At 45.4% G+C, this 19813-nt stretch overlaps 1 protein-coding gene across 1 annotated transcript; it reads left to right on the forward strand.

Annotated features, from left to right (window-relative positions):
* Nucleotides 1-17973: 17973 nt before the first annotated feature.
* On the forward strand, nucleotides 17974-18572 carry LOC142437310 (dynactin subunit 6-like). The gene has a single exon (XM_075540525.1). The coding sequence runs from the start codon at nucleotides 18032-18034 to the stop codon at nucleotides 18539-18541; it is 510 nt and encodes a 169-aa protein (XP_075396640.1). The 5' UTR covers nucleotides 17974-18031; the 3' UTR covers nucleotides 18542-18572.
* The last annotated feature ends 1241 nt before the right edge of the window (nucleotides 18573-19813 follow it).

Raw genomic sequence — 19813 nt, forward strand, 5'->3', positions numbered from 1 at the left:
TACCTCACATAAGAGTATTTATATATTATTATTTATATATTATTACACTGTGCGCTCCCAAGAATCCAACTAGCAATTGTTTATGTGTCCATTCGGACTCACCGTGACCCCATGTGTATTACACATTTTTTTCAGTGGTTGATATTTTAGAAGTAGATCACCAATCCTTTCTTCAAATGCATTTATCAATGACTTTAAACCTACAACCTTTCATTCATAACGTCATATGACAGAGTAGAGCTGCCCCTGGGGGCTTCCAAAACTATAACTCTACTGGAGTAGAGAGCCTCATCTTTCTCCTGCAGAGCAGCCGGGGTAGTTTGGAACTACTGACCTTACAGTTGGACGCTCAAAATATAACCCACCATGCTTCGAGGACTCCTCCAAATAGATATACATGTATATGTGTATATGTGTTTGTGCATATGTACATGTATATGTTTGTTTGTTTGTTTGTTTGAAGGAACCCTGCTGGTGTAATGGTTACATGTGAGCTGTGATCCGCATAGTTGACATTTTGAAATCACCACCAGCTCCCCGGGAGAAAGACTGGGCTTTCTACTCCAGTAAACAGTTACTGTCTCAGAAAACCTACAGGGTTTCTGTGAGTTGGCATTGACTTGATGGCAGCGATTTTGGTTTTGGTTATATATGTTTGGAAATGAGCATATGTATGTGTTTGTATCTGTATAATTTCAGGTTTCCCATGTATTTCTGTGTCAAAATCAATACCTAAACTTGCCATCTTAAAAACAAAACTAGAGAAATTATCCTAACTATGAGAAAGATGGGGCTTTCTAATATTCCAATAGAAAGTTATAGTCTTAGAAACACAGCAGGACAATTCTACCCCTTTCTATAAGTTCAGTTTAACAGAACTTATCAACTCGATGGCAGTGAGTTGAGTGGTTTGGTTTGGATTTTGGTTTTATGACACCTAGGCCTAAAAGGGACAGCATATCCCACACATTCCCATGCTTAGTACATCACAGCCCACGGGCCACAGACCTCACATCTTAGCTGCACCAATGGAAACTGCATTTATCATTCAGGCATAAGCGTGCTTGAGGTTTTACACGACGTATTGAGCCATACGCTTTATACCCACGATCAGACAGGTCAACATGCATAAAACATTAATACCTTAGAAAAGTCTATATGATCTCAATTTACCTTGATTTCTACTGACGTATTACTGCTGAGTAACCAAAAGCCTTTCCAAACAAAAAAATCTCCTAACTAATTTCATATTACTACTTTTCAACATCCTTTCCTTCATTGCTGGAAACACGCGTTTCCCTTCCTAGTCTACAGGAGCAATGAACTGGCACAAGGCGAACAAACAACTCTTAAAGCAGCGCCACCTAAACTGCGTTCCTTTCGGGAGGATCAAAAAATCAACACAGACAGGTCTCCCCAAGCCTCCTAGTCAAGACTCCTGCTGACCTTGCTTGACTCTCATTTCCTCAATCGTGTGATCAGCATTCCACAGACACCTAGAGTACCGCTAGTCTGGTCAATAATGGGTTAGGTCAAAAACATCCCAGGTGTCAAGATGCTTCCGGAACGATACCCCGCACCAGTTGATGGCCCAATTGTCAGTCTTTCCAGCCCCTTCTCTGGTTTCTAACCTGCTCAGACTCCTCACAAGTCCCCTTGGCAGACAACGTTCAGTCTGAGACGCAGGGCACATGGTCGGACAATGACGAAGCATGTCCTTCATTTTGTATGTCCTGAGAGGCTTACCAAAAATGCCAGAGAAAGGAAGGCAGCCAGATTTCCAACTCCCATATTCTTGTCCTGGAATAGACTGAGCCTCTCCTCCTGGCACCTCTTCACGTGGCGAAGAGCTAGCGCTGGGAGTGGGACCCCCTCAGCTCCATTCCGTCCCCAGGTTCCACAACTTGACAGCACGTTACCTTTGAGCTTATTGTCGGAACCTCGTTTTTGTTTGTTTGTTTATTTGTTTCACCTGTAAAATAAGAAGACAATGGAGGTCATTCTTTTTTTTTTCTCTTTTCTTTTTTTACATTTTATTAGGGACCCATACAACTCTTATCACCATCCATACATATACATACATCAATTGTATAAAGCACATCCATACATTCCCTGCCCCAATCATTTTCAAGGCATTTGCTCTCCACTTAAGCGCCCTGCATCAGGTCCTCTTTTTTTTTTCCCCTCCCTCCCCTTTCCCCCCTCCCTCATGTGCCCTTGGTAATTTATACCTCGTTATTTTGTCATATCTTGCCCTATCCGGAGTCTCCCTTCCCCCCTTCTCTGCTGTCCCTCTCCCAGGGAAGAGGTCACATGTGGATCCCTGTAATCAGTTCCCCCTTTCCAACCCACTCACCCTCCACTCTCCCAGCATCCCCCCTCACACCCTTGGTCCTGAAGGTATCATCCACCCTGGATTCCCTGTACCTCCAGCCCTCATATGTACCAGTGTACAGCCTCTGCCCTATCCAGCCCTGCAAGGTAGAATTCGGATCATGGTAGTTGCGGGAAGGAAGCATCCAGGATCTGGGGGAAAGCTGTGTTCTTCATCGGTACTACCTCGCACCCTAATTAACCCATCTCTTCTCCTAAACGGGAGGTCATTCTTTTTTAAGAAAAAGAATTTTTCAGAAAAGAGGAAGCTCCGGCAGGGTAAGACCCTTATGCATGACGTCAGTGTTATTTTCTCATTCTTCGAAGCATGCACACCCTTCAGCGAATAATGCAGTACCAGCAGGCAGGAGAGAGGATACGGAAACCAACCATGGCGAAAGAGGAGGAAGCGCATCTACGGGTCTTCCAGACTGAGTCACAAGGTCAGGCAGAGAAGTTGCCCTTGTCAGGTGCCGTGCGGCCCGTTCTGACTCACCGCAGCCCCAGATGCTACGCAGTGGCACTGATGCAGGAGGCTGTCTGGCTGTAATCTTCAGGAAAGCAGGTGGCGGGATCTTTTCTTCTGTGGAACCACTGCGTGGCTTCAGACGGCCAACCTCCAGCTCAGGGAATGAGTGCAAACCACAGAGACGAGTGTTTGCGGGGCGAGCAAATGAACAGGCAAGTCCCAACTTGGAGGAAGAATAGGAAATACTATCAAAAGGGACAGATTCCAGTGCTGTTCATTAGGTTCTCTGTGGCTCATCCATCACTAGTGCTCAGCCTCTGCTTCTCAGTCTGGAAGCGCTGCTGGCAACACAGAGGTCCAGGGGCAAAGAGTATGGCCCTCTGGAGATGGATTGACACCGGGGCTGCAACAGTGGGCCCACATGTAGCATGTGTGAAGGAGGCGCCAGGCCAGGCAGCATTGCGTTCTGTTGTTCCAAATGAGAGGACCAGATCCTTTCAGCTTGGGCACTTGATATAGAGGGAATGAACAGAGTGATGAAACTGAAGGGCAGGGGGTGCTATTCCAGAGGGTCAAGGGGCTGCGTGCGTTTCTATATGTGATCACCCCTGTTTAAGCCTCTGAACACCCTATGAAGTATCAACTCCAGCTCAGAGAGGAGAAAACTGATATTTAAGGCAATTGAGTGGTGTGACAGACATCTCAGCACTGGCAGTTGAAGAAAGCAGCCCCACGTCCAAAGCCTCTGTCTCTAAGCTCAGCCCTGGGGTCTGCAGAATGGCTGCCCAATAGAGAGAGATGATAGAGAACCCCAAATCCAAATCTCAGTGCCAGGCTTACTTTCTCAAGGCCTCCAATTGACGGATGGGGAGTCAGGATAATTACCAGGATGGCTGTCAGCATATATAAGAACCACATGAAAGCACCCATCATCAGTGCCTAGCACACAAGAGGTATTCCATGGATGCTTCAAACCTCTTTCTCTCCACCCCCCAAATACTCCTGGCCATCTTCTCTGTCAGCAACAGTGTGTAGTCGCTGGCTAAGGCAGCCCAACATCTGCCTCCCCAGCCGTCACTGTCCACATGTTAATTACTGTTACAATTAACTTGAAATGCCAGTAGCACAAAACTGGTTGCAGTAGAGTCAACCTCAAAGCATGGTGTGTGTGTGTGTGTGTGTGTGTGTGTGTGTGTGTGTGTGTAGAACTGTGCTGCTTAATAAGGTGTGTGTGTGTGTGTGTGTGTGTGTGTGTGTGTGTGTGTGTGTGTGTGTGTAGAACTGTGCTCCTTAATAAGGTTTTTTAAAATGGCTGATTTTTCAACTGGAGTTTCTTCCAAGATGATTCTAGGTAGACTTGAACCTCCAACCTTTTGGCTAACAGCTGAGTGCATTAGCCCTTTGTGTCATCCAGAAGGCAGTATGGTTCAGTGGTAGAATGCGCCCCTTCCATGCAAGAGACTCAGGACGGATTCTTGGCCAGTGACTCTCAAGCGCAACCATCACTGGTCTATCAGGGAGGTCTGCATGTTGCTGTGAAGCTGATTAGATTTCACAGAGCTTCTGTAGGAAGAAAGGTCTAGCTGTCCATCTCCAATGTTCAGCCACTGAAAACCCTATTGGATCTGAAAGGTTCAATTCCATTGTGTGTGGGGTGTGTTAGTCTGCATTGACTAGAAGAACAAATTCATGGACACTCTTATGTATATAAGAACTTTATATAAAGAGTAATTGTAGGGCAGGGAATGTATGGATGTGCTTTATACAATTGATGTATGTATATGTATGGATTGTGATAAGAGTTGTATGAGTCCCTAATAAAATGTAAAAAAAAAAGAAAAGAGGAGAAAAAAAATTAAATGATTAGGGCAAAGAATGTACAGATGTGCTTTATACAATTGATGTATGTATATGTATGGACTGTGATAAGAGTTGTATGAGCCCCTAATAAATTGTTTTAAAAAAAGAGTAATTGTATATTAAGAAAACATCCCAGCCCAGTTCAGATCAAGTCCTTAAGTCTGACATTAGCCCATATATCCAATACTAGTCTATAAATTCCTCTTCAGACTCACACAACACATGCAATGATGCCAAATGCTGGCAGATCTCAGGCCAGGGGGTGGAAAGTCTTGTGGATCCAGTGGCAGTGGAAGTATCTCAGCACTAGAATGGCTCTCCATGTGGCTCCTCCAGCTCCAGGGCTCTGGTTCCATCAGTGTGTCTCCATTTGGATTGTCAACAGGAATGTCAAGCAGAGAGTGTGGGTCTGCCCTCCAGTGAGTTATTTATCTCCTCCAAATGAGGTCATCAAGCTGCAACCTAATTGACAGGCTAAACTCCACCCCTTCACTCTTACTAGTCTCAAATTGACACCAGATTGTGTAACTACCAGAGGGGAGTGGTGCTTCTGAGCAACTCAACAGCCGCTAACAATAGCAACAGAGCACAGGCTGTGTGAACGCAGACTAGGGGATGGCTGTTGTTGGGCGCTGTCAAGTCGGTTGTGACTCATAGTGACCCGATGCACAGCAGAGCAAAGCACCGCCCGGTCCTGTGCCATCTTCCTAATTGTTACCGTGCTTGAGCCATAGTTGGAGCCACTGAGTCAATCCACCTTGTCAAGGGCCTTCCTCTGTTTCACTGCCCCTCTGCTTTACCAAGCAAGTTGGCCTTGATGTCTCCTGATAACACATCCAAAATACATGGGGGAAATTTTGGACAGCCTTGCCTTGAAGGAGCATTCTGGTTGTACTGCTTCCAAGACAGATTTGCTAGTTCTTTTGGTACAACATAGTATTTTTAAACTTCTTCACCAACACCATAACCCAAGTGCATCGATTCTTCTGTGCTCGAGACTGGCCAGGAGAGGTTTAATACTGCAGGTTCTATCTCACACACAAAACAAGGTAAATACATTTGGGGACTGGTCTGTCAGCTCTAGCCATATCTTTGGAAATGACATTGTGACAAGGGGTTCTTATTTGAAAGTGGTAAGCGATAAAGGCAAACCTTTGATTTCAATGTTAGTAATATTCTTCCTTCACTATGTTCTACATTTGCCTTATATTTGGGAAAACCTAAGAGGAGATGTGTCCGGAAATCTATTCAGCAATAAAGGCTTTTTAACGTAAACTTTCAGAGTTGGAACCCCACACCGAGTGGCCCATGGTTCTATTGAAGAAAATTCCGTTAAGGTCAGCTTTCCATTGGCATTTGAATGACATGCTAATTACTTACAGAAGAAGAATCGGCTGAACTACACAAATGGCTTGTTGCTGCTGGTTGTGGTGCTGCTGTTGTTGTTAGATGCCATCGAGTCGGATCTAACCCAGAGAGGAAACTGCCAGTCCCGCACCGTCCTCACATCGGGCTTACCCTTGAGCCCGTTGTTGTTGCGGCCCCTGGGTCGCTCCATCACTTGCAGGGCCTTCCTCTCTTTCGCTGCCCCTTTACCAAGCATGATGTCCTTCTCCAGGGACAGGTCTTTTCTGACAGCATATCCAAAATCTAGACTCAAGATAAGGCAGGGCCTGGATCCTGACTCGTTCCTCTCTAAAATGTCAAGAATGTTATTGCTGTTCAAGGCTGTATTCCCCGGGAAAAGCTTTCACAGAGCTTCTGGACCAAGGGGTTACACAGCGTGGGCTGCTTGCCACAAGTCGAACAGTTCAAAACCACTAACCTGCAGTCACCAGCTGTTCCAAGGGAGAAAGATGGGGTTTGGGGCTCCTCTAAAGACTTAGAGCTCTGGAAACCCACCTGGGCAGCTCTACTCCACCCTATGAAGTCACTCTGAGCCAGAATCAATTCAATAGCAGTGAGCTGTTCTGTTTTTCTTTTTGTATCCCCCACAGTCCCACAACAGCATGGTGCCCCACAAATAGTAGACATTCAAAAACTACTTTACACACAAAATAAAATACCTAAGACAGTGACAGAAAAATATGAAAATCCTTTTACTTTTGTCTTTAAAACACACTGCACATGATCATGGTCTTCCATAACAGCTTCTATCATTTAATGTATCCTGGTAATATGTTCCGGATATATATATATTTTTAAAATTTAATAAATCTTTTTATTGGGGCTCATACAACTCTTATCACAATCCATACATACTTCAATTGAGTAGAGCACCCTTATACATTCATTGCCCTCTTCATTCTCAAAATTCGCCTTCCACTTGGGTTCCTGGAATCAGCTCGTTTTCCTTTTTCTCTTGTTCCGGATATATTAAATGAAAAAAAAAATCAGTTACAGGCAAGTTAGATCATTTGCAGTGTGTTATAAAGAAAAATAAAAGGATTTTCATAAAAGTATTAACCGTATTTCATCTCTGGGTGGGTTCAAGTATTGTGGGTAATTTTTATTTTTTCTTCTCTATTTCATATACATTCTAGAGTATACATGGCTTTTGTAATCATAAAATCTAACCAATGATGATACTAGCTTCTTCTTATAAATTAAAAAATATATATTATGTAGCAATTCTTAGCCCTAAACCTTAATGAGGACACGTTCTAGTACCTAACCATCGTCTATCGGCCAGTTTGTTGTAGTGGGACGGCTCTCTTGTTGCAGGCAATATCGCAGGGTCACCCATGATGGCCAGGTTTCAGTGGAGCTTCAGACTAAGGCATACTACCAAGAAAGATCTGGCCATCTACTACAAAAAAATTATGGAATGTAAACTTTACAGATTGTAACTGAGGAGCTTCCAGCAAGCTTTCCAAAAGAAATGATTAATGTACAACACACTAAAAAGTGAATGTCAGGAGAATGGAATCCCTTAGATGCTTTCTAAGTGACGAACAGGCTCAATTCAAATCACATGCTTGTGAATAGATGTCAATATTTGGCCGTATAAGTCCCGAAATGTACCAACAGTTAATATACTTGGCTTCTGGCCGGAGCTGACCATGTGAATCCACCCCGGGGCCCTATTGATCAGGCTGCGCAGCCTCAGCCGCTGAAATCCTGTGGGCACAGTTCTGCCCTGACACACGGTCACCTCCAGGTGGAAGCAACTCAACGGCAACTGGTTTTTATCAGCGAAGATGAATTGTGCATAATCTCAGAACAGATCGGTAGTAAAGACAGCGTGTGTAATTGATTGTGATGATGATGTTCTTGTGGCTGTTGAGTTTGGGGGTTGTTTGTTTTTTAACTCTATCTTATGAATTAGCTGAAGGCTTACAGAGTAGATCATTATTTTTACATTCAACAATTTATGTACATTTTCTTTTAACGCAAGACACTGACTGCAATCTCTTCAATGTATCACCCCTCCTCTCACTTCCTCCTTGGGTTTCCTGTTTTCATTCCTATTGCTTTGCTAACCCTCTGTCCTTGGGTAAGGACTGCTCTTTTCGTCTTAAATGGTTGAATTTTCCTGCACTGAGGTGAGTTCGGTTCCACATCTGAAGGGTAACTAAAAGCCATAGTCTTGAGATGTCCCACCTGATTCTAAGTTGTTTTCTACATTTTTCTCCCACCCTGTCCAGGAACTTCTAATGTGATCCTTTTCAGGGTAGCAGGGTACCATCTAGTTCTTCCGGTCTCAGAGTTGTGGAGATTAATGTTCAGACTAATGTTTTCATGGTCTGTTAGTCCATTGGAGTCATTGTTTCCGTTTGTCTTTCAATTTGTCATCCAGGTCATGAGGTGCTTCATGATTCCATCCTCCTTTTTCAGCAATGCATAATATTCCATGGTGTGCATGTTTCTTTGCCCATTCTTCTCCTGTATTCGAGCTTAAATTCAGAGCACATTGGTTTGCTGGAGGCGATGGATCTCAGTTGTAGCCCAAAATCCATTTGCAGAGTTAGTTCCCAGATAGAAAAAGCCTCCATTGAATGCTTTCTGATCATTAACCAAGGAATTAGTTAATCTTGCCCTCAGGCAAAGGATGGATTACCCCCAGCCTGCTCCAGACAGCCCTGGAAGGGGAAGTCTTTTAGGGGCTTGCCTGGATGTGTCATTGATAGACAGTACCAGGAATGGCATAGTCATGAGGCCTGCCCTATCAGTCTTTCCCTGATGCCTAGGTCAAAAGGTCCAGGACCAAATACTGTAAAGTCTTCTTCAACATAATGTACAATCCCAGTCATGGCCCTGTTCCCACTCTGTAGTCCCACCTGCAACTGTGATGTAGTTATCTGTTCCCAATCATGAGTTTGTGACCATTTCCTTTGTTCCATGCCTTATTTATCTGGGTTTTGATTGTGAATCTTGTGACACAATTATGACCTGGTGCTAGGTCCTCCACCATCTGGAGGAAGTGTCTTGTATTTGTGCTGCCTTTGCCCCTATTGACTTAATACATGTTTGCCTTACATTAGATTTGAGATTGGGGCCTTTTTCCTCAAACACTGCTGATGGGCATTTGGGCTGTTTCCAACTTCTAGCTATTGTGAACCGTGCTGGGATGAACCAGGGAGAACATATGTCTGTTTGGGATATGGCTCTGGATTCTTCAGGGAGTAAACCCAGTAGTGGGATGCCTGGCTCGTACAGAATTTCTATTCCCAGTTGTTTGAGGTAGTACCATATTGATTCCCACAAGAGCTGTGTATGGACTATGCTCTGTTGCATAATTGTCTCAAAAAGTTATCAGTATGTATCCCAAGAACTGTACCTAGGTATGCTTCTGTCCTCGCCTTCCTTCCCCTCCCCCATAGATCATTAACTCATGGAGGCACAGAGTTTTGTCTAATTCACCATATCACCAAGTCGGGTTCTTACGTGGTCAATGCTAGTAGGCAGAATGGACGCACTGCGTGCAAGAATGAGAAATATCACCTTACTTCTGCCATTGTTTTGAGACCTAAACCTGTTCGGTCGCCAGAATAGGGTCTAAGGGGAGTTGTCTCCCCAATGCCTGCATCGGGTCACCACAAAACGGCTCCAGAGAAACCAGGCGCCCAGAAGACACTTATGGAAAGATCCAAACTGAGCATGCTCAGACACAAGCCCTCCTGGACCCAGGTTGGAGATCCAACTGGGCGCACAGACTAGGCCCGGCCACATGACATCACACAGGTGGGCCTAAACTCAGCCAATGAGGTCAGCCAACACCTTCGACCACGCCTCCCCAGACGGAGGAGATAAAAGCAGGCCCAGGCAGCCTGCCTTTGACTCCCCTTTGACTCCTCTTTCTGAGTCCTCTCTTGTTCCGGTGCCCTCTTGAAGGTCAGAGGGCAGCCTGCACATGCACCAGCCGGGCACGGGGGGCCTTGCGCTCCTTCTAGGGCCTCTCTCACAGGGTGCTCTTTTGGGGTTTCCTACTCTTGGCAACTAGGATTTCCTGTGAATACCTGAAAACTTCCCTTTTCTCATAAAAGTCACGTGGATTTAGAAACCTGCTCATGCTTCGTGAATTTTTTTTTTTTAACAATTTATTGGGGCTGATACAATTCTTTTCACAGTTCATACATATACATACATCAATTGTATAAAGCACATCTGTACAGTCTTTGCCCTAATCATTTTTTTCTCTTTTCTTCTTTTACATTTTATTAGGGACTCAAACAACTCTTACCACAATCCATACATATACATACATCAATTGTATAAAGCACATCCATACATTCCCTGCCCCAATCATTCTCAAGGCATTTGCTCTCCACTTAAGCCCCTTGCATCAGGTCCTCTTTTTTCCCCCCCTCCCTCCCCTTTCCCCCCTCCCTCATATGCCCTTGGTAATTTATACCTCGTTATTTTGTCGTATCTTGCCCTATTCGGGGGCTTCGTGAATTTTTTTTTATTTTGTTTTGTTTTGTTTTTTGCCTTGTGAATTCTTTCAGTTGTGAAGCAAGAACTGAGGTAAAACTCTCCAGAAACTTAACAAACCTTACTTACCTATAAATATAATCTTGTTAGGCAGTTTGAATGATAAGCTGGAGAATTCAAAGTAAGCGTCCGTCTCTATGTTCTGCCTCAGTCTTCTGCTTGGAAACGGCAGTGAGGCACAAAGACGTGAAGCGGCTTTAGGCGCAGGTCAGTTTTTAATTGTGAATCGAATCTCTGGCTTTTCATCTACTGCACACTGATTCATCCACACTGCACACTGATTCATCCACACTGCACACTGAGTCATCCACACTGCACACTGATTCTGCACACTGAGTCATCCACACTGCACACTGAGTCATCCACACTGCACACTGATTCATCTACACTGCACACTGATTCATCCACACTGCACACTGATTCATCCTCACTGTACACTGATTCATCCACACTGCACACTGAGTCATCCACACTGCACACTGATTCATCCACACTGCACACTGATTCTCCACACTGCACACTGATTCATCCACACTGGACACTGATTCTCCACACTGCACACTGATTCATCCTCACTGCACACTGATTCATCCACACTGCACACTGATTCATCCACACTGCACACTGATTCATCCACACTGCACACTGATTCTCCACACTGCAAACTGATTCATCCACACTGGACACTGATTCTGCACACTGCACACTGATTCATCCACACTGCACACTGATTCATCCACACTGCACACTGATTCATCTACACTGCACACTGATTCATCCACACTGCACACTGATTCATCCTCACTGTACACTGATTCATCCACACTGCACACTGATTCATCCACACTGCACACTGATACATCTACACTGCACACTGATTCATCCACACTACACACTGATTCATCCACACTGCACACTGATTCTCCACACTGCACACTGATTCATCCACACTGGACACTGATTCTCCACACTGCACACTGATTCATCCACACTGCACACTGATTCATCCACACTGCACACTGATTCATCCACACTGCACACTGATTCTCCACACTGCACACTGATTCATCCACACTGGACACTGATTCTGCACACTGCACACTGATTCATCCACACTGCACACTGATTCATCCAGACTGCACACTGATTCATCTACACTGCACACTGATTCATCCACACTGCACACTGATTCATCCTCACTGTACACTGATTCATCCACACTGCACACTGAGTCATCCACACTGCACACTGAGTCATCCACACTGCACACTGAGTCATCCACACTGCACACTGAGTCATCCACACTGCACACTGATTCATCCACACTGCACACTGATTCATCCTCACTGCACACTGATTCTGCACACTGCACAGATTCATCCACACTGCACACTGATTCATCCACACTGTACACTGATTCATCCACACTGCACACTGATTCATCCACACTGCACACTGATTCTGCACACTGCACACTGATTCATCCACACTGGACACTGATTCTGCACACTGCACACTGATTCATCCACACTGCACACTGATTCATCCACACTGCACACTGATTCATCCTCACTGCACACTGATTCTGCACACTGCACAGATTCATCCACACTGCACACTGATTCATCCACACTGTACACTGATTCATCCACACTGCACACTGATTCATCCACACTGCACACTGATTCTGCACACTGCACACTGATTCATCCACACTGGACACTGATTCTGCACACTGCACACTGATTCATCCACACTGCACACTGATTCATCCACACTGCACACTGATTCATCCTCACTGCACACTGATTCTGCACACTGCACAGATTCATCCACACTGCACACTGATTCATCCACACTGTACACTGATTCATCCACACTGCACACTGATTCATCCACACTGCACACTGATTCTGCACACTGCACACTGATTCATCCACACTGGACACTGATTCTGCACACTGCACACTGATTCACCCACACTGCACACTGATTCATCTTCACTGCACACTGATTCTGCACACTGCACAGATTCATCCACACTGCACACTGATTCATCCACACTGTACACTGATTCATCCACACTGCACACTGATTCATCCACACTGCACACTGATTCTGCACACTGCACACTGATTCATCCACACTGGACACTGATTCTGCACACTGCACACTGATTCATCCACACTGGACACTGATTCTGCACACTGCACACTGATTCATCCTCACTGCACACTGATTCTGCACACTGCACAGATTCATCCACACTGCACACTGATTCATCCACACTGTACACTGAGTCATCCACACTGCACACTGAGTCATCCACACTGCACACTGATTCATCCACACTGCACACTGATTCATCCTCACTGCACACTGATTCATCCACACTGCACACTGATTCTCCACACTGCACACTGATTCATCCTCACTGCACACTGATTCATCCACACTGCACACTGATTCATCCACACTGCACACTGATTCATCCTCACTGTACACTGAGTCATCCACACTGCGCACTGATTCATCCACACTGCACACTGATTCATCCACACTGCACACTGATTCATCCTCACTGTACACTGAGTCATCCACACTGCGCACTGATTCATCCACACTGCACACTGATTCATCCACACTGCACACTGATTCATCCTCACTGTACACTGAGTCATCCACACTGCGCACTGATTCATCCACACTGCACACTGATTCTCCACACTGCACACTGATTCATCCTCACTGTACACTGAGTCATCCACACTGCGCACTGATTCATCCACACTGCACACTGATTCATCCACACTGCACACTGATTCATCCACACTGCACACTGATTCATCCACACTGCACAGATTCATCCACACTGCACACTGATTCATCCACACTGCACACTGATTCATCCACACTGCACACTGATTCTCCTCACTGTACACTGATTCATCCACACTGTACCCTGATTCTAAACACTGCACACTGATTCATCCACACTGGACACTGATTCATCCTCACTGCACCCTGATTCTCCACACTGCACACTGATTCATCCACACTGCACACTGATTCATCCACACTGCACACTGATTCATCCACACTGCACACTGATTCATCCACACTGCACAGATTCATCCACACTGCACACTGATTCATCCACACTGCACACTGATTCATCCACACTGCACACTGATTCTCCTCACTGTACACTGATTCATCCACACTGTACCCTGATTCTAAACACTGCACACTGATTCATCCACACTGGACACTGATTCATCCTCACTGCACCCTGATTCTCCACACTGCACACTGATTCATCCACACTGCACACTGATTCATCCACACTGCACACTGATTCATCCACACTGCACACTGATTCTCCATACTGCACACTGATTCTCCACACTGCACACTGATTCATCCACACTGCACACTGATACTCCACACTGCACACTGATTCGGCATCAGCCATTATCTTAATTCAATTTCACCTTGAATTTCATATCCTTCGACAACTCCAAATTTCTAAAGATGTGTTTCAGGTGCTGATGTTACCATTGTATTTCTGTTGTTGCAACATTTGACTTCTACATAAGAATTATGACCAAGGGTCCAAACATAAGCTGGACTAGAAGCTAAAGCTCTGTTTTTCCTCTCAACACTTTAAGCCTGTTTGCAAAATAACACACACGTGTGTGTGTGTGTGTGTGTGTGTTGTAGCATTGTTGCCAATATTTTATTCATTCCAAAATTCATATTACTGTTGAGTGCCAAATATCTATCGAGCACCATGGAATTTATGCATTCTATGATAACAAAAGAAGGCCTGTTAGGGTAGTGGGTTACACATTGGGCTGCTAACCAGAAGGCCAGTAGTTCCAGACCACCCATCACGCCTCAGGAGAAAGATGAGGCTGACTTGGAAACCCATAGGGGCAGTCTTCTCTCCTGTCAGATTGCTGCAAATCAGAATAGACTCAATGGCAGTAAGTTTTGTTTTGTTTTTTCCCCCATAGGATTTTATATATATATAATTTACCTTACAGGTAAAGGATTCATGGTACTTGGCATATCATCTTTTAATTAGAGGAGCCCAGAAGTAAGAATCTTGAAGGAAAAGTCCCTTTCCAGTTGATGAGCCTGCAGTAGGACAGGCTGACAGGCTGCTCCCATAGGGTCCCAGCCTTCAAACCCAGATGGAGGGCAGGGCTCTGCATGAAGGGGGAGGCCTTGCATCAGGACAGAGTAGAAGACAACGAACGACAACATCGGGAGAGGTCCTCGCCCAGGGACAATGTCTAGTTGCTGGTCCTTCCTTGGTCCTGGCCTCTGGGGAGTCAAGCTGTGGGCCCCAGAACAAGATCCTGCTCAGATTGATGCTATTTGACTTTCCCAGGCAGTAAGTTTTCTTTATGAAGCCAATGAGGTCGGTGTTTTGTAAAAATGGTCAGAATGTCTCCTCCCTACATCCACATCACTACCATGTGCTGTTGTCTTTCTTCCCTTCTTTTTCCCAAATCCTGGGATCTGGCTGATGTGTGATTTGTGAAGGAAATGAGGAGGAAGCCGTGGCTTGAATGACCTGGGCATGGGCCTCTCCCCTTGTGCTCCTGTGGGCACCCCAACACTACCATCTGAATGAACCTGAGGGAGCCTTCTAAACAAGAAAACTCTAAAGAGCCCCAAGACCCTCCAGCCAACTGGCAGAGAGCCTGTCATCAAAAGTGTTCAAGCTGTGTGCTGGATAAATCCTCCGGAAAGCTGGACGATAGGAAGAAATCCACCGCAGCAGGATTGGAGGAAAGCCGATTAGTAATGTATGATGTGTAATAACACAGCCTGGCTAGCTAAAAGCAAGGAGCACTTGAAGCGCCGACTGATGAAGCTCAATCTTCCGTATGGATCACACCTCAGCACGAAGAACACAAAAGTCTCCGCAACTGGACCACCAGACAACATCGTGATAAATGGAGAAAAAAATAGGACCTTGCCAAGGATTTCCTTTTCCTTGAGTTCTTCGTCAACTCTGATGGAAACAGTATCACGGAGACCAAGGGCACATTGCTGTGGGCAAACCTGCTGCTCTCAAAGGGTGAGAGCACCGAGATGTCTCTTGGAGGGCGAAGGTATTTTCAGTCTCCTCCCGTGAACACTGGACCATGAATCAGGACGAGCAGAGGCCCGCGGCAGTCGCATGATGGTATCAGTGAGCAGATACCAGCTGTCCTGACAAAAGAACAAACCAATCTGTCTTGGAAGACGTACAGCCAGAATGCCTCCAAGGAGCGAGTATGGACAGACCGCATCGCACATCATTCGGACAGGTTATCAGGAGACACTGGTGTCTGGAAAATGCATCCTGCTGGGTAAAGTAGAAGGGCAGCCAAAAGAGGAAAACCACCAAGGAGATGGAGCGACCCAGTGGCTGCAACAGTGGACTCAAAGATCAAGATTGCGAGGCTGGCGCAGGGCTGGACCGTGTTTCTGTTCTCTTAGGTGGCTAGTCGCTATGAGTTGGACCAGACTGGGCAGCACGGTGCAACAAACTTAATGGAAGGAGACCTGGTGGCTCAGTGATTATGCCCTTAGCTGCTCACTGGAAGGTCAGTGGTTAGCACTCATCTCTCTTCCACCAGGACTCTTAAGCATTCAATGCTAGTTACCTTATTATGAATGAGCTCAGGAAGAAAGGGTATTCAGGAGGGACACACCGAAGAATGGGGTCCTGGAGAGCCCCAGTATTTAAGAAACAAAGAGTAGACAAGGGGGTGCTGAAAGAAAAGAATTAAGATCTCTCTCACTCTCATTGAATGGACTCCTCCTCACACTGACCTTATACAGGTAGGGAAAACTGCCCCCATGGGTTTCTGAGACTGTAATCCTTTTTTTTTTAAAACAGTTTTATTATAACTTAATCCTCATATCACACAATTCAACAGTTCAATCATATCAAGAAGAATTGCACAATCATTACCACACTCAATTTCAGGACTGTAATTCTTTACTTGAGTAGAAAGCCTTGTCTTTTTCCCTCTAAGTGGCTGGTGGTTTTGAACTGCTGACCTTGCCGTTAGCAGCCCAAAGAGTAACCACTACACCACCAGGGCCTCCGTGAGGAATAATACAGGAAGTAGATAATCCTTCAGAACAATGCTAACTAGATGTCCAACCCTATGGACAGTTAGTCTTCTAAACAATTTCGTGTGAGCCAATCCCATCATCCTTCTGTGATGTATCTATGCTAATGAAATAATAGATTTTTTAATTTAGCAGATATGTGTATAAAATGTTCACTAGGCTTGAACCCTAGGGCGCAAAGGGAAGATTTGTGTGGCGCTGTGATGCATGCATATCACTTACAGCTGAAGCTGGTTTAAGGCGGGATGGAAAGAAGGCTCACCAAGCAGAACACACCAAATACGTAGGAAGATCAGATTATCCAAAAATGTGCCTGTTTAACTTCCTAAATTGATGACCATCGATACATATTGTTCACACCTGCACAGTCCAAATCCCTGACCTGGAAAAAAAGGAAGTGAGGAAATGAAATTACTGATTATTTTATTGAGCAATTTTTTTTAGAAAATATACTCACTTAGCATGCAATTGCCATTCACCTACCTTTCTGTGATTGTTTCGGAAGGTTTCGTGTACAAAAGAGGCTTCAAAAAGTTTGTGGGAAAATAGAATTGAGAGATGATGGAGCTTTTCCAAGAACTTTTTGAAAGCCACTTTTTATTTATCCTGCAGCCAAACAGGGTTTCTCAGGATGCCTTGTGTTTCCCTAGATCCCATCCTCCCTGTGCTTCTCAAATGTTTCCCATCTACCTGGAATACTGCCTTCCAGAGATGAGCACCCCACCTCTGCCTGGGAGCCCTGGTGGCGCTGTGGGCAGGCATTGAGCTACTAAACCAACGATCAGTGGTTCAAACCCACCAGCCACTCCAGAGGAGAAAGATGAGACTGTCTGCTCTAGCTAAGGTGTACGGTCTTGAGTGAGAATTGACTAGATGGCAGTGGGATTGGTTTTCATTTTATTAATTTGGTCACCTGAGTGTCGCACTTCCCCAGATCTTCATTATAGCTCTCTTCTGCTCGGCGATTATGGCTTTCCACTTCCGTCAGAGTATTGCTGGTTGGTTGGTTGGTTTTTATCCTGAAGTCAGGAGCCTCTGGGTGCTATAAACTGTTAACCCACTCAGTTACTAGCCTGAGGCTGGAAGTTTGAGTTCACCCTGGGGGACCTCAATAAAGACCTGGCAATCTGTTTCCCTCATGAAATACCCTGGATGCATTCTCTCGGCAAAAGAGTAGTTCCTGAGTGCAGAGATCATCGCTCTATCCAGGCGGTGGTGTAGAGATCAGCTCTGACGAAGGACCGGGGCCGGACGATGGCGGAGAAGACTCCAAAGAGTGTGAAGATTGCTCCTGGAGCAGTAGTGTGTGTAGAAAGAGAGATCAGAGGAGATGTCACTGTAGGACCCAGGACAGTAATCCACCCACAAGCACGAATTATTGCAGAAGCCGGGCCCATAGTGATCGGTGAGGGGAACCTAATTGAAGAGCAGGCCCTCATCATAAATGCTCACCCTGATAATATCACCCCTGATGCTGGAGACGTTGAACCCAAACCTATGATCATTGGAACCAAGAATGTGTTTGAAGTTGGCTGTTATTCTCAAGCCATGAAAATGGGAGATAATAATGTCATTGAATCAAAAGTGTACGTAGGCAGAAATGTAATACCGACGAGCGACTGCATCATTGGTGCCTGTTGCAGTCTGAACACTTTTGAAGTCGTCCCTGAGAACACAGCCATCTACGGGGCCGACTGCCTCCGCCGGGTGCAGACCGAGCGGCCACAGGTATTCCGCCCTCTCCTTAACTGCGCATTTTCCTAAAATATCACAAAATTGGTTTAATGGGGACAAATAAGCCCAATATTTTAAAAAGCAGATGATTCAAAATAAAACATAAGAGAAACAGTCCTGGAGTTGGGAATAAAAAAAATTTTTTAAAGAGCAGTTCCTGTTTTCGCGAAGGTTTTAGTCTGCCGAGGGGTGTTATCAGAGGTTAAATTCTGAGCACTAGGTTTACTCGTGGAAGCAGCAGTCACGAGATCTAAAGATGCATTGCATTGGGGCAATCTGCTGCCCAAAAGCTCTGTAAAGAGTCGAAAAGCGAACATGTTATGTTGAGGACTGAGGTGCGCCTGACCCAAGTGATGATATTTTCAATTGCCTCGTATTCCTATGCGAGTTGGACGATGCATAAGGAAGATCGAAGAAGGATTGATGCATTTCAATCACGATGTTGCTGACGATTATGGAATGTTTCCTGGACTGCCAAAAGTCCCCGTGAATCTAGTACAGCCAGAATGCTCCTTTGAAGCGAGGATGGCGAGACTTCCTCTCCAGGGCTTCGGACGTGTCAGGAGATACCAGTCCCTGGAAATGGATGTCACACTTGGTGAAGTAGAGGGTAGTAATAAAGTCCCTCTGCAACAACGGGCTCAAATTGCGAGGCTGGCCCAGGAGCGGGCAGTGTTTCAATCTGTTATACTACTCGGGATCGCTGTGAGTCAAACAGACTCCGCTCAATCGATTTGCAGTTGCCCCTGAGATTAAGCCTCCATTGACTTCCTTTCGACCATCACCAGGGTTGTGAACAGTCTTGCCCTCAGGCAGCAGGCACTGAAAAGTGGATTACCTCAGCCCTCTGACCTGCCCGGGGAGGGACTGTCTCCTTTGGGGCTTTTCTGGGTGTGTCTCTGATGGAGATTGCCATACTGTGGTCACATAGTCATGAGTCATATCCTGACTGCCCTGCTCAGAAGGCCCCCGAATCAATCTGTCTAAAATAATGTGCATGTCCCAATCATAGTCCCATTCCCATTCCCATTTCTGTAGTCCCATCTGTCGCCGTGAGGTATTGATCTGCCACAAATCATGCTTCTGTGACCGTTTCCTGTGCTGTCTGGTGTCCTTTGTAAGTCATCAGCAAACCCTTGCATGCCATTACGACCTTGTGCTAATGGTCTCCCTCATCTGGATGATGTGTCTTTGTCTTGTCTTTGTCCTCTTAAAGATTTATCAATGTTCTCCTTAAATTGCACTTGGGACTTGGGGTCTCTTCTGCACCCTCAAACATAGGAAACCCAAAGTAAACATCAG

Source organism: Tenrec ecaudatus, chromosome 1 (genome assembly GCF_050624435.1).
Source record: "Tenrec ecaudatus isolate mTenEca1 chromosome 1, mTenEca1.hap1, whole genome shotgun sequence".
Lineage (NCBI taxonomy): Eukaryota > Metazoa > Chordata > Mammalia > Afrosoricida > Tenrecidae > Tenrec > Tenrec ecaudatus.